Genomic DNA, 21,590 nt, shown 5'->3' on the forward strand with positions numbered 1-21,590 from the left:
TGAATTACACTGATGAAATCCTTTCATTGTTTTAATTGTTTCAAAAGTCGTACATAATTATATAGACTTTTTAATCTATAGATCACCAAATTATAATGATATTTAACCCTAATGATTCTCGCAATTGGCAAAGGAACGTGCATCAACAGTAACCAAACTTCCTGTATCTTTCTACTAATGACACTTTGTTATTGAGTAAATACTATTATATTGCACGTTAGTTTTATATTTGTATATAGTGCATTTCTTGTCATGTGAAATACTAATGCTTTTTATCATTTGGTAGCTTTTGCTGCTACAACACCATCTCTCCCAGACGAAGATGAGGACTTGATGGACTTTGAGCCAGCAGTTGAAGTAGAAGGTGCGCCTGAGTGTTATGACGAGATGCCAGCGGAAAACAGATGTGGAATCAAACCAAAAGGCTTATCAATTCGACTGGAATGCGAAAAAGGACAGTACGTTTATATTCAAAGCGCAAGTTATGGACGATCACAAGGTGATGTAGGATGCGATGTGCTTACCCCACTAGAGGCAGATGAGTGTACTTCCGAAACAACTTTGCAAGCAGTTAAAGACAAGTGTGAAGGAAGAAGATCTTGCGTCGTTCCATTTCGTCCCAACTTTCATGGTGGAAATCCTTGTGGTAGGAGGGTTGAGACGTTTCTCAATGTGAAATATGTCTGTGCAAAATCATGTAAGTTATTATTGTCAAGCAACAATTATAGTTTTATTGTCATATTGGGTTACTTGCACATGAAAGGAACACGCAAGTCCACCGTAGCTTTAAAATATTACAATATATCATTTTCATGCGGGAAATAAACACTGCAACACATTTTTTAAATTATTCATTATTATCTTGATTGCCAATAACACCAACGGCGTATTATATTTGTATTGAAATATGTTTCATTGAATTTTCTACATCAGGCAAATTATGTATTACATTTCAACCTATCAATATTTTGATATATAATATGCAATATTCATCTTTCTCTGCATTTAATATTAACTAGAATTAGTTCAATAATAATTGTATTTGAAGTCAATGAAATTCGGTTCATTCGGTACGCTATTGCATTCTTACTACTTAAAGCCAATATATATATATATATATATAGTAGCATTTGTGAAACATAATTGTAAAGAATTCCAGTCTTTGTTTAATAAATATGCGTTTGCCTTATATATAGGTGGAGGAGAACCCGAAGCTTTGCCAGGTATGATCTCTGTTATTATGTTAAAGTAATCATTGACATTGTAATGACAACAAAATGCTACCTTGGCGCACATCGCCTTAAGGGGGCCAACTAAATTTGAATTACACTGATGAAATCCTTTCATTGTTTTAATTGTTTCAAAAGTCGTACATAATTATATAGACTTTTTAATCTATAGATCACCAAATTATAATGATATTTAACCCTAATGATTCTCGCAATTGGCAAAGGAACGTGCATCAACAGTAACCAAACTTCCTGTATCTTTCTACTAATGACACTTTGTTATTGAGTAAATACTATTATATTGCACGTTAGTTTTATATTTGTATATAGTGCATTTCTTGTCATGTGAAATACTAATGCTTTTTATCATTTGGTAGCTTTTGCTGCTACAACACCATCTCTCCAAGACGAAGATGAGGACTTGATGGACTTTGAGCCAGCAGTTGAAGTAGTAGGTGCGCCTGAGTGTTATGACGAGATGCCAGCGGAAAACAGATGTGGAATCAAACCAAAAGGCTTATCAATTCGACTGGAATGCGAAAAAGGACAGTACGTTTATATTCAAAGCGCAAGTTATGGACGATCACAAGGTGATGTAGGATGCGATGTGCTTACCCCACTAGAGGAAGATGAGTGTACTTCCGAGACAACTTTGCAAGCAGTTAAAGACAAGTGTGAAGGAAGAAGATCTTGCGTCGTTCCATTTCGTCCCAACTTTCATGGTGGAAATCCTTGTGGTAGGAGGGTTGAGACGTTTCTCAATGTGAAATATGTCTGTGCAAAATCATGTAAGTTATTATTGTCAAGCAACAATTATAGTTTTATTGTCATATTGGGTTACTTGCACATGAAAGGAACACGCAAGTCCACCGTAGCTTTAAAATATTACAATATATCATTTTCATGCGGGAAATAAACACTGCAACACATTTTTTAAATTATTCATTATTATCTTGATTGCCAATAACACCAACGGCGTATTATATTTGTATTGAAATATGTTTCATTGAATTTTCTACATCAGGCAAATTATGTATTACATTTCAACCTATCAATATTTTGATATATAATATGCAATATTCATCTTTCTCTGCATTTAATATTAACTAGAATTAGTTCAATAATAATTGTATTTGAAGTCAATGAAATTCGGTTCATTCGGTACGCTATTGCATTCTTACTACTTAAAGCCAATATATATATATATATATATATATAGTAGCATTTGTGAAACATAATTGTAAAGAATTCCAGTCTTTGTTTAATAAATATGCGTTTGCCTTATATATAGGTGGAGGAGAACCCGAAGCTTTGCCAGGTATGATCTCTGTTATTATGTTAAAGTAATCATTGACATTGTAATGACAACAAAATGCTACCTTGGCGCACATCGCCTTAAGGGGGCCAACTAAATTTGAATTACACTGATGAAATCCTTTCATTGTTTTAATTGTTTCAAAAGTCGTACATAATTATATAGACTTTTTAATCTATAGATCACCAAATTATAATGATATTTAACCCTAATGATTCTCGCAATTGGCAAAGGAACGTGCATCAACAGTAACCAAACTTCCTGTATCTTTCTACTAATGACACTTTGTTATTGAGTAAATACTATTATATTGCACGTTAGTTTTATATTTGTATATAGTGCATTTCTTGTCATGTGAAATACTAATGCTTTTTATCATTTGGTAGCTTTTGCTGCTACAACACCATCTCTCCCAGACGAAGATGAGGACTTGATGGACTTTGAGCCAGCAGTTGAAGTAGAAGGTGCGCCTGAGTGTTATGACGAGATGCCAGCGGAAAACAGATGTGGAATCAAACCAAAAGGCTTATCAATTCGACTGGAATGCGAAAAAGGACAGTACGTTTATATTCAAAGCGCAAGTTATGGACGATCACAAGGTGATGTAGGATGCGATGTGCTTACCCCACTAGAGGCAGATGAGTGTACTTCCGAAACAACTTTGCAAGCAGTTAAAGACAAGTGTGAAGGAAGAAGATCTTGCGTCGTTCCATTTCGTCCCAACTTTCATGGTGGAAATCCTTGTGGTAGGAGGGTTGAGACGTTTCTCAATGTGAAATATGTCTGTGCAAAATCATGTAAGTTATTATTGTCAAGCAACAATTATAGTTTTATTGTCATATTGGGTTACTTGCACATGAAAGGAACACGCAAGTCCACCGTAGCTTTAAAATATTACAATATATCATTTTCATGCGGGAAATAAACACTGCAACACATTTTTTAAATTATTCATTATTATCTTGATTGCCAATAACACCAACGGCGTATTATATTTGTATTGAAATATGTTTCATTGAATTTTCTACATCAGGCAAATTATGTATTACATTTCAACCTATCAATATTTTGATATGTAATATGCAATATTCATCTTTCTCTGCATTTAATATTAACTAGAATTAGTTCAATAATAATTGTATTTGAAGTCAATGAAATTCGGTTCATTCGGTACGCTATTGCATTCTTACTACTTAAAGCCAATATATATATATATATAGTAGCATTTGTGAAACATAATTGTAAAGAATTCCAGTCTTTGTTTAATAAATATGCGTTTTCCTTATATATAGGTGGAGGAGAACCCGAAGCTTTGCCAGGTATGATCTCTGTTATTATGTTAAAATAATCATTGACATTTTATTGACAACAAAATGCTACCTTGGCGCACATCGCCTTAAGGGGGCCAACTAAATTTGAATTACACTGATGAAATCCTTTCATTGTTTTAATTGTTTCAAAAGTCGTACATAATTATATAGACTTTTTAATCTATAGATCACCAAATTATAATGATATTTAACCCTAATGATTCTCGCAATTGGCAAAGGAACGTGCATCAACAGTAACCAAACTTCCTGTATCTTTCTACTAATGACACTTTGTTATTGAGTAAATACTATTATATTGCACGTTAGTTTTATATTTGTATATAGTGCATTTCTTGTCATGTGAAATAATAATGCTTTTTATCATTTGGTAGCTTTTGCTGCTACAACACCATCTCTCCAAGACGAAGATGAGGACTTGATGGACTTTGAGCCAGCAGTTGAAGTAGTAGGTGCGCCTGAGTGTTATGACGAGATGCCAGCGGAAAACAGATGTGGAATCAAACCAAAAGGCTTATCAATTCGACTGGAATGCGAAAAAGGACAGTACGTTTATATTCAAAGCGCAAGTTATGGACGATCACAAGGTGATGTAGGATGCGATGTGCTTACCCCACTAGAGGCAGATGAGTGTACTTCCGAGACAACTTTGCAAGCAGTTAAAGACAAGTGTGAAGGAAGAAGATCTTGCGTCGTTCCATTTCGTCCCAACTTTCATGGTGGAAATCCTTGTGGTAGGAGGGTTGAGACGTTTCTCAATGTGAAATATGTCTGTGCAAAATCATGTAAGTTATTAATGTCGAACAATAATTATAGTTTTATTGTCATATTGGGTTACTTGCACAAGAAAGAAACACGCAAGTCCACCGTAGCTTTAAAATATTACAATATAAAATTTTCATGCGGGAAATAAACACTGCAACACATTTTTTAAATTATTCATTATTATCTTGATTGCCAAAAACACCAACGGCGTATTATATTTGTATTGAAATATGTTTCATTGAATTTTCTACATCAGGCAAATTATGTATTACATTTCAACCTATCAATATTTTGATATATAATATGCAATATTCATCTTTCTCTGCATTTAATATTAACTAGAATTAGTTCAATAATAATTGTATTTGAAGTCAATGAAATTCGGTTCATTCGGTACGCTATTGCATTCTTACTACTTAAAGCCAATATATATATATATATAGTAGCATTTGTGAAACATAATTGTAAAGAATTCCAGTCTTTGTTTAATAAATATGCGTTTTCCTTATATATAGGTGGAGGAGAACCCGAAGCTTTGCCAGGTATGATCTCTGTTATTATGTTAAAATAATCATTGACATTTTATTGACAACAAAATGCTACCTTGGCGCACATCGCCTTAAGGGGGCCAACTAAATTTGAATTACACTGATGAAATCCTTTCATTGTTTTAATTTTTTCAAAAGTCGTACATAATTATATAGACTTTTTAATCTATAGATCACCAAATTATAATGATATTTAACCCTAATGATTCTCGCAATTGGCAACGGAACGTGCATCAACAGTAACCAAACTTCCTGTATCTTTCTTCTAATGACACTTTGTTATTGAGTAAATACTATTATATTGCACGTTAGTTTTATATTTGTATATAGTGCATTTCTTGTCATGTGAAATACTAATGCTTTTTATCATTTGGTAGCTTTTGCTGCTACAACACCATCTCTCCCAGACGAAGATGAGGACTTGATGGACTTTGAGCCAGCAGTTGAAGTAGTAGGTGCGCCTGAGTGTTATGACGAGATGCCAGCGGAAAACAGATGTGGAATCAAACCAAAAGGCTTATCAATTCGACTGGAATGCGAAAAAGGACAGTACGTTTATATTCAAAGCGCAAGTTATGGACGATCACAAGGTGATGTAGGATGCGATGTGCTTACCCCACTAGAGGCAGATGAGTGTACTTCCGAAACAACTTTGCAAGCAGTTAAAGACAAGTGTGAAGGAAGAAGATCTTGCGTCGTTCCATTTCGTCCCAACTTTCATGGTGGAAATCCTTGTGGTAGGAGGGTTGAGACGTTTCTCAATGTGAAATATGTCTGTGCAAAATCATGTAAGTTATTATTGTCAAGCAACAATTATAGTTTTATTGTCATATTGGGTTACTTGCACATGAAAGGAACACGCAAGTCCACCGTAGCTTTAAAATATTACAATATATCATTTTCATGCGGGAAATAAACACTGCAACACATTTTTTAAATTATTCATTATTATCTTGATTGCCAATAACACCAACGGCGTATTATATTTGTATTGAAATATGTTTCATTGAATTTTCTACATCAGGCAAATTATGTATTACATTTCAACCTATCAATATTTTGATATATAATATGCAATATTCATCTTTCTCTGCATTTAATATTAACTAGAATTAGTTCAATAATAATTGTATTTGAAGTCAATGAAATTCGGTTCATTCGGTACGCTATTGCATTCTTACTACTTAAAGCCAATATATATATATATAGTAGCATTTGTGAAACATAATTGTAAAGAATTCCAGTCTTTGTTTAATAAATATGCGTTTTCCTTATATATAGGTGGAGGAGAACCCGAAGCTTTGCCAGGTATGATCTCTGTTATTATGTTAAAATAATCATTGACATTTTATTGACAACAAAATGCTACCTTGGCGCACATCGCCTTAAGGGGGCCAACTAAATTTGAATTACACTGATGAAATTCTTTCATTGTTTTAATTTTTTCAAAAGTCGTACATAATTATATAGACTTTTTAATCTATAGATCACCAAATTATAATGATATTTAACCCTAATGATTCTCGCAATTGGCAACGGAACGTGCATCAACAGTAACCAAACTTCCTGTATCTTTCTTCTAATGACACTTTGTTATTGAGTAAATACTATTATATTGCACGTTAGTTTTATATTTGTATATAGTGCATTTCTTGTCATGTGAAATACTAATGCTTTTTATCATTTGGTAGCTTTTGCTGCTACAACACCATCTCTCCCAGACGAAGATGAGGACTTGATGGACTTTGAGCCAGCAGTTGAAGTAGTAGGTGCGCCTGAGTGTTATGACGAGATGCCAGCGGAAAACAGATGTGGAATCAAACCAAAAGGCTTATCAATTCGACTGGAATGCGAAAAAGGACAGTACGTTTATATTCAAAGCGCAAGTTATGGACGATCACAAGGTGATGTAGGATGCGATGTGCTTACCCCACTAGAGGCAGATGAGTGTACTTCCGAGACAACTTTGCAAGCAGTTAAAGACAAGTGTGAAGGAAGAAGATCTTGCGTCGTTCCATTTCGTCCCAACTTTCATGGTGGAAATTCTTGTGGTAGGAGGGTTGAGACGTTTCTCAATGTGAAATATGTCTGTGCAAAATCATGTAAGTTATTAATGTCGAACAATAATTATAGTTTTATTGTCATATTGGGTTACTTGCACATGAAAGAAACACGCAAGTCCACCGTAGCTTTAAAATATTACAATATAAAATTTTCATGCGGGAAATAAACACTGCAACACATTTTTTAAATTATTCATTATTATCTTGATTGCCAATAACACCAACGGCGTATTATATTTGTATTGAAATATGTTTCATTGAATTTTCTACAACAGGCAAATTATGTATTACATTTCAACCTATCAATATTTTGATATGTAATATGCAATATTCATCTTTCTCTGCATTTAATATTAACTAGAATTAGTTCAATAATAATTGTATTTGAAGTCAATGAAATTCGGTTCATTCGGTACGCTATTGCATTCTTACTACTTAAAGCCAATATATATATATATATATATATATAGTAGCATTTGTGAAACATAATTGTAAAGAATTCCAGTCTTTGTTTAATAAATATGCGTTTTCCTTATATATAGGTGGAGGAGAACCCGAAGCTTTGCCAGGTATGATCTCTGTTATTATGTTAAAATAATCATTGACATTTTATTGACAACAAAATGCTACCTTGGCGCACATCGCCTTAAGGGGGCCAACTAAATTTGAATTACACTGATGAAATCCTTTCATTGTTTTAATTTTTTCAAAAGTCGTACATAATTATATAGACTTTTTAATCTATAGATCACCAAATTATAATGATATTTAACCCTAATGATTCTCGCAATTGGCAACGGAACGTGCATCAACAGTAACCAAACTTCCTGTATCTTTCTTCTAATGACACTTTGTTATTGAGTAAATACTATTATATTGCACGTTAGTTTTATATTTGTATATAGTGCATTTCTTGTCATGTGAAATACTAATGCTTTTGATCATTTCGTAGCTTTTGCTGCTACAACACCATCTCTCCCAGACGAAGATGAGGACTTGATGGACTTTGAGCCAGCAGTTGAAGTAGAAGGTGCGCCTGAGTGTTATGACGAGATGCCAGCGGAAAACAGATGTGGAATCAAACCAAAAGGCTTATCAATTCGACTGGAATGCGAAAAAGGACAGTACGTTTATATTCAAAGCGCAAGTTATGGACGATCACAAGGTGATGTAGGATGCGATGTGCTTACCCCACTAGAGGCAGATGAGTGTACTTCCGAAACAACTTTGCAAGCAGTTAAAGACAAGTGTGAAGGAAGAAGATCTTGCGTCGTTCCATTTCGTCCCAACTTTCATGGTGGAAATCCTTGTGGTAGGAGGGTTGAGACGTTTCTCAATGTGAAATATGTCTGTGCAAAATCATGTAAGTTATTATTGTCAAGCAACAACTATAGTTTTATTGTCATATTGGGTTACTTGCACATGAAAGGAACACGCAAGTCCACCGTAGCTTTAAAATATTACAATATATCATTTTCATGCGGGAAATAAACACTGCAACACATTTTTTAAATTATTCATTATTATCTTGATTGCCAATAACACCAACGGCGTATTATATTTGTATTGAAATATGTTTCATTGAATTTTCTACATCAGGCAAATTATGTATTACATTTCAACCTATCAATATTTTGATATATAATATGCAATATTCATCTTTCTCTGCAATTAATATTAACTAGAATTAGTTCAATAATAATTGTATTTGAAGTCAATGAAATTCGGTTCATTCGGTACGCTATTGCATTCTTACTACTTAAAGCCAATATATATATATATAGTAGCATTTGTGAAACATAATTGTAAAGAATTCCAGTCTTTGTTTAATAAATATGCGTTTGCCTTATATATAGGTGGAGGAGAACCCGAAGCTTTGCCAGGTATGATCTCTGTTATTATGTTAAAGTAATCATTGACATTATAATGACAACAAAATGCTACCTTGGCGCACATCGCCTTAAGGGGGCCAACTAAATTTGAATTACACTGATGAAATCCTTTCATTGTTTTAATTGTTTCAAAAGTCGTACATAATTATATAGACTTTTTAATCTATAGATCACCAATTTATAATGATATTTAACCCTAATGATTCTCGCAATTGGCAAGGGAACGCGCATCAACAGTAACCAAACTTCCTGTATCTTTCTACTAATGACACTTTGTTATTGAGTAAATACTATTATATTGCACGTTAGTTTTATATTTGTATATAGTGCATTTCTTGTCATGTGAAATACTAATGCTTTTTATCATTTGGTAGCTTTTGCTGCTACAACACCATCTCTCCAAGACGAAGATGGGGACTTGATGGACTTTGAGCCAGCAGTTGAAGTAGTAGGTGCGCCTGAGTGTTATGACGAGATGCCAGCGGAAAACAGATGTGGAATCAAACCAAAAGGCTTATCAATTCGACTGGAATGCGAAAAAGGACAGTACGTTTATATTCAAAGCGCAAGTTATGGACGATCACAAGGTGATGTAGGATGCGATGTGCTTACCCCACTAGAGGCAGATGAGTGTACTTCCGAGACAACTTTGCAAGCAGTTAAAGACAAGTGTGAAGGAAGAAGATCTTGCGTCGTTCCATTTCGTCCCAACTTTCATGGTGGAAATCCTTGTGGTAGGAGGGTTGAGACGTTTCTCAATGTGAAATATGTCTGTGTAAAATCATGTAAGTTATTAATGTCGAACAATAATTATAGTTTTATTGTCATATTGGGTTACTTGCACATGAAAGAAACACGCAAGTCCACCGTAGCTTTAAAATATTACAATATAAAATTTTCATGCGGGAAATAAACACTGCAACACATTTTTTAAATTATTCATTATTATCTTGATTGCCAATAACACCAACGGCGTATTATATTTGTATTGAAATATGTTTCATTGAATTTTCTACATCAGGCAAATTATGTATTACATTTCAACCTATCAATATTTTGATATATAATATGCAATATTCATCTTTCTCTGCATTTAATATTAACTAGAATTAGTTCAATAATAATTGTATTTGAAGTCAATGAAATTCGGTTCATTCGGTACGCTATTGCATTCTTACTACTTAAAGCCAATATATATATATATATATATAGTAGCATTTGTGAAACATAATTGTAAAGAATTCCAGTCTTTGTTTAATAAATATGCGTTTTCCTTGTATATAGGTGGAGGAGAACCCGAAGCTTTGCCAGGTATGATCTCTGTTATTATGTTAAAATAATCATTGACATTTTATTGACAACAAAATGCTACCTTGGCGCACATCGCCTTAAGGGGGCCAACTAAATTTGAATTACACTGATGAAATCCTTTCATTGTTTTAATTTTTTCAAAAGTCGTACATAATTATATAGACTTTTTAATCTATAGATCACCAAATTATAATGATATTTAACCCTAATGATTCTCGCAATTGGCAACGGAACGTGCATCAACAGTAACCAAACTTCCTGTATCTTTCTTCTAATGACACTTTGTTATTGAGTAAATACTATTATATTGCATGTTAGTTTTATATTTGTATATAGTGCATTTCTTGTCATGTGAAATACTAATGCTTTTTATCATTTGGTAGCTTTTGCTGCTACAACACCATCTCTCCCAGACGAAGATGAGGACTTGATGGACTTTGAGCCAGCAGTTGAAGTAGAAGGTGCGCCTGAGTGTTATGACGAGATGCCAGCGGAAAACAGATGTGGAATCAAACCAAAAGGCTTATCAATTCGACTGGAATGCGAAAAAGGACAGTACGTTTATATTCAAAGCGCAAGTTATGGACGATCACAAGGTGATGTAGGATGCGATGTGCTTACCCCACTAGAGGCAGATGAGTGTACTTCCGAAACAACTTTGCAAGCAGTTAAAGACAAGTGTGAAGGAAGAAGATCTTGCGTCGTTCCATTTCGTCCCAACTTTCATGGTGGAAATCCTTGTGGTAGGAGGGTTGAGACGTTTCTCAATGTGAAATATGTCTGTGCAAAATCATGTAAGTTATTATTGTCAAGCAACAATTATAGTTTTATTGTCATATTGGGTTACTTGCACATGAAAGGAACACGCAAGTCCACCGTAGCTTTAAAATATTACAATATATCATTTTCATGCGGGAAATAAACACTGCAACACATTTTTTAAATTATTCATTATTATCTTGATTGCCAATAACACCAACGGCGTATTATATTTGTATTGAAATATGTTTCATTGAATTTTCTACATCAGGCAAATTATGTATTACATTTCAACCTATCAATATTTTGATATATAATATGCAATATTCATCTTTCTCTGCATTTAATATTAACTAGAATTAGTTCAATAATAATTGTATTTGAAGTCAATGAAATTCGGTTCATTTGGTACGCTATTGCATTCTTACTACTTAAAGCCAATATATATATATATAGTAACATTTGTGAAACATAATTGTAAAGAATTCCAGTCTTTGTTTAATAAATATGCGTTTGCCTTATATATAGGTGGAGGAGAACCCGAAGCTTTGCCAGGTATGATCTCTGTTATTATGTTAAAGTAATCATTGACATTATAATGACAACAAAATGCTACCTTGGCGCACATCGCCTTAAGGGGGCCAACTAATTTTGAATTACACTGATGAAATCCTTTCATTGTTTTAATTGTTTCAAAAGTCGTACATAATTATATAGACTTTTTAATCTATAGATCACCAAATTATAATGATATTTAACCCTAATGATTCTCGCAATTGGCAAGGGAACGTGCATCAACAGTAACCAAACTTCCTGTATCTTTCTACTAATGACACTTTGTTATTGAGTAAATACTATTATATTGCACGTTAGTTTTATATTTGTATATAGTGCATTTCTTGTCATGTGAAATACTAATTCTTTTTATCATTTGGTAGCTTTTGCTGCTACAACACCATCTCTCCCAGACGAAGATGAGGACTTGATGGACTTTGAGCCAGCAGTTGAAGTAGTAGGTGCGCCTGAGTGTTATGACGAGATGCCAGCGGAAAACAGATGTGGAATCAAACCAAAAGGCTTATCAATTCGACTGGAATGCGAAAAAGGACAGTACGTTTATATTCAAAGCGCAAGTTATGGACGATCACAAGGTGATGTAGGATGCGATGTGCTTACCCCACTAGAGGCAGATGAGTGTACTTCCGAGACAACTTTGCAAGCAGTTAAAGACAAGTGTGAAGGAAGAAGATCTTGCGTCGTTCCATTTCGTCCCAACTTTCATGGTGGAAATCCTTGTGGTAGGAGGGTTGAGACGTTTCTCAATGTGAAATATGTCTGTGTAAAATCATGTAAGTTATTAATGTCGAACAATAATTATAGTTTTATTGTCATATTGGGTTACTTGCACATGACAGAAACACGCAAGTCCACCGTAACTTTAAAATATTACAATATACAATTTTCATGCGGGAAATAAACACTGCAACACATTTTTTAAATTATTCATTATTATCTTGATTGCCAATAACACCAACGGCTTATTATATTTGTATTGAAATATGTTTCATTGAATTTTCTACATCAGGCAAATTATGTATTACATTTCAACCTATCAATATTTTGATATATAATATGCAATATTCATCTTTCTCTGCATTTAATATTAACTAGAATTAGTTCAATAATAATTGTATTTGAAGTCAATGAAATTCGGTTCATTCGGTACGCTATTGCATTCTTACTACTTAAAGCCAATATATATATATATATATATATATAGTAGCATTTGTGAAACATAATTGTAAAGAATTCCAGTCTTTGTTTAATAAATATGCGTTTTCCTTATATATAGGTGGAGGAGAACCCGAAGCTTTGCCAGGTATGATCTCTGTTATTATGTTAAAATAATCATTGACATTTTATTGACAACAAAATGCTACCTTGGCGCACATCGCCTTAAGGGTGCCAACTAAATTTTAATTACACTGATGAAATCCTTTCATTGTTTTGATTTTTTCAAAAGTCGTACATAATTATATAGACTTTTTAATCTATAGATCACCAAATTATAATGATATTTAACCCTAATGATTCTCGCAATTGGCAACGGAACGTGCATCAACAGTAACCAAACTTCCTGTATCTTTCTTCTAATGACACTTTGTTATTGAGTAAATACTATTATATTGCACGTTAGTTTTATATTTGTATATAGTGCATTTCTTGTCATGTGAAATACTAATACTGTTTATCATTTGGTAGCTTTTGCTGCTACAACACCATCTCTCCCAGACGAAGATGAGGACTTGATGGACTTTGAGCCAGCAGTTGAAGTAGAAGGTGCGCCTGAGTGTTATGACGAGATGCCAGCGGAAAACAGATGTGGAATCAAACCAAAAGGCTTATCAATTCGACTGGAATGCGAAAAAGGACAGTACGTTTATATTCAAAGCGCAAGTTATGGACGATCACAAGGTGATGTAGGATGCGATGTGCTTACCCCACTAGAGGCAGATGAGTGTACTTCCGAGACAACTTTGCAAGCAGTTAAAGACAAGTGTGAAGGAAGAAGATCTTGCGTCGTTCCATTTCGTCCCAACTTTCATGGTGGGAATCCTTGTGGTAGGAGGGTTGAGACGTTTCTCAATGTGAAATATGTCTGTGTAAAATCATGTAAGTTATTAATGTCGAACAATAATTATAGTTTTATTGTCATATTGGGTTACTTGCACATGAAAGAAACACGCAAGTCCACCGTAGCTTTAAAATATTACAATATAAAATTTTCATGCGGGAAATAAACACTGCAACACATTTTTTAAATTATTCATTATTATCTTGATTGCCAATAACACCAACGGCGTATTATATTTGTATTGAAATATGTTTCATTGAATTTTCTACATCAGGCAAATTATGTATTACATTTCAACCTATCAATATTTTGATATATAATATGCAATATTCATCTTTCTCTGCATTTAATATTAACTAGAATTAGTTCAATAATAATTGTATTTGAAGTCAATGAAATTCGGTTCATTCGGTACGCTATTGCATTCTTACTACTTAAAGCCAATATATATATATATAGTAGCATTTGTGAAACATAATTGTAAAGAATTCCAGTCTTTGTTTAATAAATATGCGTTTGCCTTATATATAGGTGGAGGAGAACCCGAAGCTTTGCCAGGTATGATCTCTGTTATTATGTTAAAATAATCATTGACATTGTATTGACAACAAAATGCTACCTTGGCGCACATCGCCTTAAGGGGGCCAACTAAATTTGAATTACACTGATGAAATCCTTTCATTGTTTTAATTTTTTCAAAAGTCGTACATAATTATATAGACTTTTTAATCTATAGATCACCAAATTATAATGATATTTAACCCTAATGATTCTCGCAATTGGCAAGAGAACGTGCATCAACAGTAACCAAACTTCCTGTATCTTTCTACTAATGACACTTTGTTATTGAGTAAATACTATTATATTGCACGTTAGTTTTATATTTGTATATAGTGCATTTCTTGTCATGTGAAATACTAATGCTTTTTATCATTTGGTAGCTTTTGCTGCTACAACACCATCTCTCCCAGACGAAGATGAGGACTTGATGGACTTTGAGCCAGCAGTTGAAGTAGAAGGTGCGCCTGAGTGTTATGACGAGATGCCAGCGGAAAACAGATGTGGAATCAAACCAAAAGGCTTATCAATTCGACTGGAATGCGAAAAAGGACAGTACGTTTATATTCAAAGCGCAAGTTATGGACGATCACAAGGTGATGTAGGATGCGATGTGCTTACCCCACTAGAGGCAGATGAGTGTACTTCCGAAACAACTTTGCAAGCAGTTAAAGACAAGTGTGAAGGAAGAAGATCTTGCGTCGTTCCATTTCGTCCCAACTTTCATGGTGGAAATCCTTGTGGTAGGAGGGTTGAGACGTTTCTCAATGTGAAATATGTCTGTGCAAAATCATGTAAGTTATTATTGTCAAACAACAATTATAGTTTTATTGTCATATTGGGTTACTTGCACATGAAAGGAACACGCAAGTCCACCGTAGCTTTAAAATATTACAATATATAATTTTCATGCGGGAAATAAACACTGCAACACATTTTTTAAATTATTCATTATTATCTTGATTGCCAATAACACCAACGGCGTATTATATTTGTATTCAAATATGTTTCATTGAATTTTCTACATCAGACAAATTATGTATTACATTTCAACCTATCAATATTTTGATATATAATATGCAATATTCATCTTCCTCTGCATTTAATATTAACTAGAATTAGTTCAATAATAATTGTATTTGAAGTCAATGAAATTCGGTTCTTTCGGTACGCTATTGCATTCTTACTACTTAAAGCCTATATATATATATATATATATATATATATAGTAGCATTTGTGAAACATAATTGTAAAGAATTCCAGTCTTTGTTTAATAAATATGCGTTTGCCTTATATATAGGTGGAGGAGAACCCGAAGCTTTGCCAGGTATGATCTCTGTTATTATGTTAAAGTAATCATTGACATTGTAATGATAACAAAATGCTACCTTGGCGCACATCGCCTTAAGGGGGCCAACTAAATTTGAATTACACTGATGAAATCCTTTCATTGTTTTAATTGTTTCAAAAGTCGTACATGATTATATAGACTTTTTAATCTATAGATCACCAAATTATAATGATATTTAACCCTAATGATTCTCGCAATTGGCAACGGAACGTGCATCAACAGTAACCAAACTTCATGTATCTTTCTACTAATGACACTTTGTTATTGAGTAAATACTATTATATTGCACGTTAGTTTTATATTTGTATATAGTGCATTTCTTGTCATGTGAAATACTAATGTCTTTTATCATTTGGTAGCTTTTGCTGCTACAACACCATCTCTCCAAGACGAAGATGAGGACTTGATGGACTTTGAGCCAGCAGTTGAAGTAGAAGGTGCGCCTGAGTGTTATGACGAGATGCCAGCGGAAAACAGATGTGGAATCAAACCAAAAGGCTTATCAATTCGACTGGAATGCGAAAAAGGACAGTACGTTTATATTCAAAGCGCAAGTTATGGACGATCAAAAGGTGATGTAGGATGCGATGTGCTTACGCCACTAGAGGCAGATGAGTGTACTTCCGTTACAACTTTGCAAGCAGTTAAAGACAAGTGTGAAGGAAGAAGATTTTGCGTCGTTCCATTTCGTCCCAACTTTCATGGTGGAAATCCTTGTGGTAGGAGGGTTGAGACTTTTCTCAATGTGAAATATGTCTGTGTAAAATCATGTAAGTTATTATTTTCGAACAATAATTATAGTTTTATTGTCATATTGGGTTACTTGCACATGAAAGGAACACGCAAGTCCACCGTAGCTTTAAAATATTATAATATATAATTTTCATGCGGGAAATAGACACTGCAACACATTTTTTAAATTATTCATTATTATTTTGGTTGCCAATAACACCAACGGCGTATTATATATGTATTGAAATATGTTTCATTGAATTTTCTACATCAGGCAAATTATGTATTACATTTCAACCTATCAATATTTTGATATATAATATGCAATATTCATCTTTCTCTGATTTAATATTAACTAGAATTAGTTCAATAATAATTGCATTTGAAGTCAATGAAATTCGGTTCATTCGGTACGCTATTGCATTCTTACTACTTAAAGCCAATATATATATATATATAGTAGCATTTATGAAACATAATTGTAAAGAATTCCAGTCGTTGTTTAATAAATATGCGTTTTCCTTATATATAGGTGGAGGAGAACCCGAAGTTTTGCCAGGTATGATCTCTGTTATTATGTTAAAGTAATAATGACAACAAAATGCTACCTTGGCGCACATCGCCTTAAGGGGGCCAACTAAATTTGAATTACACTGATGAAATCCTTTCATTGTTCTAATTGTTTCAAAAGTCGTACATAATTATATAGACTTTTTAATCTATAGATCACCAAATTATAATGATATTTAAACCTAATGATTCTCGCAATTGGCAACGGAACGTGCATCAACAGTAACCAAACTTCCTGTATCTTTCTACTAATGACACTTTGTTATTGAGTAAATACTATTATATTGCACGTTAGTTTTATATTTGTATATAGTGCATTTCTTGTCATGTGAAATACTAATGCTTTTCATCATTTGGTAGCTTTTGCTGCTACAACACCATCTCTCCCAGACGAAGATGAGTACTTGATGGACTTTGAGCCAGCAGTTGAAGTAGAAGGTGCGCCTGAGTGTTATGACGAGATGCCAGCGGAAAACAGATGTGGAATCAAACCGAAAGGCTTATCAATTCGACTGGAATGCGAAAAAGGACAGTACGTTTATATTCAAAGCGCAAGTTATGGACGATCACAAGGTGATGTAGGATGCAATGTGCTTACACCACTAGAGGATGATGAGTGTATTTCCGTGACAACTTTGCAAGCAGTTAAAAACAAGTGTGAAGGAAGACGATATTGCATCGTTCCATTTCGTCCCAACTTTCATGGTGGAAATCCTTGTGGTAGGAGGGTTGAGACGTTTCTCAATGTGAAATATGTCTGTGTAAAATCATGTAAGTGTGTCTGTACTTATTGGGCTTGTGGAAGCACATGTTGATAATACGTGCCTGTTGCTTAATGAGCGTATTATATTGTTTTAGTTTCTGAAAACAATAGAATTTATTTTGGAATTCTGCAGCACGTTTATGTCATATTCGAACACCTTTGTTGTTTACTTCAGACCCAGAGGTAGGCGATATCAGTCTGTGTTGGGAATGGAATCCCGTCTCTGAATGTATACGTTTGCACAGCACAAAAAGTTCTTTCTTGCAATTAATCCAATCTAAACTGATGAAACATTGAAATCAATGTCTGACAACGTAACGTACAATGGAACCGAATTGATTATGAACGTGGTCCAAAATATCACATTTTTTATACTTTGTTATGACTTCATTATGAATGATACAATTACTGATGTATTAGTAATGTTCCTATAAACATGGAATATTGCATCGAATAATCTGTTTAATCTTTTACATTGTAACATAACATTTATTTATATAATTATACTTATATTCTTCTTCAAACATTTAGGTGATGGTAAACCGGTGGCATTGCCAGGTAAGTTTTTGTTCATATTTATGTCGTTAACAATAATAAATATGAATGTTGTTTATTTTAATTTGTTTAGTAAAATAATATTAATAACAATTAAAACGTCAATTCTACAGCTATATTGACAAATGCAACTGTGCGACCATTTATTCATTCCAGCCATTACCGACACACAACCACCACCAATGCTCAATACAATTCGCGCTGGTATGACTACAATTCCTGAACCACCTGGGCCAGCTGTTGTAACGACCATTCCACCACCTCTAACTCCAGGTGCTATTCCTATCCCAACTGCTGTGACTACTATCCCACCGCCACTACCACCTCCTGGGATACCAGCTGTGGTAACTACTGTTCCACCACCACCACCACCTCCTGGGATACCAGCTGTCGTAACTACTATTCCACCACCACCTCCTGGGATACCAGCTGTGGTAACTACTATTCCACCACCACCACCACCACCTCCTCCTGGAATACCAGCTGTTGTAACTACTGTCGCGCCACCACCCCCACCTCCTGGGATACCAGCTGTTGTGACTACAATCCCACCACCACCACCTCCCGGGATACCAGCTGTGGTAACTACTGTTCCACCGCCACCACCTCCTGGGATACCAGCCGTGGTAACTACTATTCCACCACCACCACCACCTCCCGGGATACCAGCTGTGGTAACTACTGCTCCACCACCACCACCTCCTCCTGGAATACCAGCTGTTGTAACTACTGTCCCGCCACCACCCCCACCTCCTGGGATACCAACTGTGGTAACTATTATTCCTCCGCCACCACCTCCTGGGATACCAGCTGTGGTAACTACAATTCCACCACCAACTTCACCTCCTCGAATACCAGCTGCTGTAACTACTCTCCGGCCACCACCTCCTGAGATGCCAGCTGTTTTAACTACTATCCCACCACCACCACAGCCACCACACACCCAGATTCCAGCTGCCGTAAATATTATTCCACAACGACTACCACCACCTCAGATACCAGCTGTTGTAACCACTATTCCACCACCACCGCCTCCTGAGATACAAGCTGTGGTAACTACCATTCCACCACCACCACCTCCTCCTCCTGAGCTACAAGCTGTTATAACAACTATCCAACCACCACAACAACCACCTCAAATTCCGGCTGTAGTAACTACTATTCCACCACCACAACCACCTCCTGAAATACCAGTTGTGGTAACTACTAGTCCACCACCACCACTGCCTGAGATACCATCAGTTGTAACTACTATTCCACCACCACCACCACCTCCTGAGATACCAGCTGTTGTAACTACTATTCCACCACCACCTCCTGAGATACCAGCTGTGGTAACTACTATTCCACCGCCACCACCTCCTGAGATACCAGCTGTTGTAACTACTATTCCACCACCACCACCACCACCTCCTGAGATACCAGCTGTTGTAACTACTATTCCACCACCACCTCCTGAGATACCAGCTGTTGTAACTACTATTCCACCACCACCACCTCCTGAGATACCAGTTGTTGTAACTACTATTCCACCACCATCACCTCCTCCTGAGATACCATCTGTGGTAACAGAAGGTGAGCATTAATATAAGCACAAATCAGTAATGTATTATCAATTACTAATTTTTTTTAATAGAATATCAATGTTTCTGGATGCTATGAACATTTCCTAAATTGTCAATAGCAATCTGTATGTCTACAATGTATGATTACCATATTTTTGCAGAAAACGGATTCTGATACACAAACACAGAATGTGTAAAATACCAGATTCTTGATGAATCGGATTATATTAACACCTATGTATCTGTGATTTTGACATTTTTTGCGAAGAATAACAATATACCCCGGTCCTAAACTATTAGTCAATGAATAAAGGATTTTGTTTTTTGCTATAATGAATATTTGTTATATATTATACAGTTGGTGAGGATGAGGATGAAGAGGACGTTATTGCAATTGACTTAGCACTCCCAGCTGTTGCTGTTGATGGCCCTCCTAGCTGTTACGACCAGCAAGAAATGTTACGGTCATGTGGAACTAGAGGGACACGTGAAATTATGTTAAAATTGCAGTGCAGTCTTGGACAATATATTTATATAAATAGTGCCAGTTATGGTCGCGCTGCTGATGACGTGGGATGTGACATAGAAACCCCTTTAGCTGCTGATGAATGCGTGTCCGAGTCATCTCCCCAAGCAATAAGTTCACTGTGTAATGGAAGGCAAACATGCACTGTGCCATTTGGAACAAAATTCCATGGCGGGAATCCTTGCCCAGGACAAACAAGATTCCTCTCTGTTGATTTTAGTTGTGCTAATGAATGTAAGTTATAGTTGTTAACATAACTATTTAACAAAAACCAACAACCTGATTGAAGTTTACATAACAACATGCCCAAATGATATTCAAAGTTATAGTCATCACAGAGGAGATTATCGTAATGGGTAATGTAACAAATCTTGATGGTTTTGGAAATACCAACAAACAATATGTTTTTCGGGGGTATTTGATTTTTCGAGTGTCATTTCTAGTACACGACCAGTTGAATCACTTCAACTGAGCTTTATTTTGTTGCTTTCAGCATACGAGAAAATAGCCGTTTGGATGGCCGTGAATTACCATCACAAAATATCAAGTTTAATTAAGCAACCATGTTATTGCAAAAAGGCATATGACCAAAATCCTAAATAACAAACCTTTAAAGCCAATAAGATTTAAAACATTTCTCATATTTCAAACAGTCCACAAAAACATTACCGGAAAACTGATATCACGTACCAACAAAACACAACGACTGAAACAAATCAATAATACAAATGTATATTGATAACATAGTGTAAATGAAGTTCTGTCAGTTCGAAAATTGGTAAAACTCATAGGCTGCATTTTAATCAACGGGTAATGATAATATTAGTAAAACTCAGAATTCGGGTTTTTATAATTTATACGTTTTTATTTTAATCATCGGGTAATGATATTATTATTTATGTATTGTTTCATAATTTGGTTACTTTAATTTATTGGCAGATTATGTTGTCCTAGTGCAAATTCCCAGACAATATCTCATCAATGTGGCTCAGGTTGATTTGAAGAAAATTATGTCATCTTACCAATTTTTCCATTAGCTGATGTTATTAAAGTGTATTTTGCACGGGTTTATATGGAACATTTTTTCTTCATTCTTAACATTTTGTTTGAAAAAACAATATCTT

General features: G+C 34.9%; 1 protein-coding gene across 1 annotated transcript in view; it reads left to right on the plus strand.

Annotated features, from left to right (window-relative positions):
* The window catches only part of LOC102805334 (uncharacterized), a 90,495-nt gene that overhangs the window by 37,879 nt on the left and 31,026 nt on the right, over positions 1-21,590 (plus strand). Inside the window, exons 54-78 of the mRNA XM_085503551.1 lie at positions 287-697; positions 1,197-1,223; positions 1,607-2,017; positions 2,521-2,547; positions 2,931-3,341; positions 3,837-3,863; positions 4,247-4,657; positions 5,153-5,179; positions 5,563-5,973; positions 6,467-6,493; positions 6,877-7,287; positions 8,201-8,611; positions 9,105-9,131; positions 9,515-9,925; positions 10,835-11,245; positions 11,739-11,765; positions 12,149-12,559; positions 13,473-13,883; positions 14,787-15,197; positions 15,705-15,731; positions 16,115-16,525; positions 17,418-17,828; positions 18,352-18,378; positions 18,532-19,950; positions 20,299-20,700. Of these exons, the coding sequence (XP_085359677.1) occupies positions 287-697; positions 1,197-1,223; positions 1,607-2,017; positions 2,521-2,547; positions 2,931-3,341; positions 3,837-3,863; positions 4,247-4,657; positions 5,153-5,179; positions 5,563-5,973; positions 6,467-6,493; positions 6,877-7,287; positions 8,201-8,611; positions 9,105-9,131; positions 9,515-9,925; positions 10,835-11,245; positions 11,739-11,765; positions 12,149-12,559; positions 13,473-13,883; positions 14,787-15,197; positions 15,705-15,731; positions 16,115-16,525; positions 17,418-17,828; positions 18,352-18,378; positions 18,532-19,950; positions 20,299-20,700 (7,818 nt within the window). The remainder of the gene's footprint in view (positions 1-286; positions 698-1,196; positions 1,224-1,606; positions 2,018-2,520; positions 2,548-2,930; positions 3,342-3,836; positions 3,864-4,246; positions 4,658-5,152; positions 5,180-5,562; positions 5,974-6,466; positions 6,494-6,876; positions 7,288-8,200; positions 8,612-9,104; positions 9,132-9,514; positions 9,926-10,834; positions 11,246-11,738; positions 11,766-12,148; positions 12,560-13,472; positions 13,884-14,786; positions 15,198-15,704; positions 15,732-16,114; positions 16,526-17,417; positions 17,829-18,351; positions 18,379-18,531; positions 19,951-20,298; positions 20,701-21,590) is intronic.

Source organism: Saccoglossus kowalevskii, chromosome 9 (genome assembly GCF_978046115.1).
Source record: "Saccoglossus kowalevskii chromosome 9, keSacKowa6.1, whole genome shotgun sequence".
In the NCBI taxonomy this organism is placed as follows: domain Eukaryota; kingdom Metazoa; phylum Hemichordata; class Enteropneusta; family Harrimaniidae; genus Saccoglossus; species Saccoglossus kowalevskii.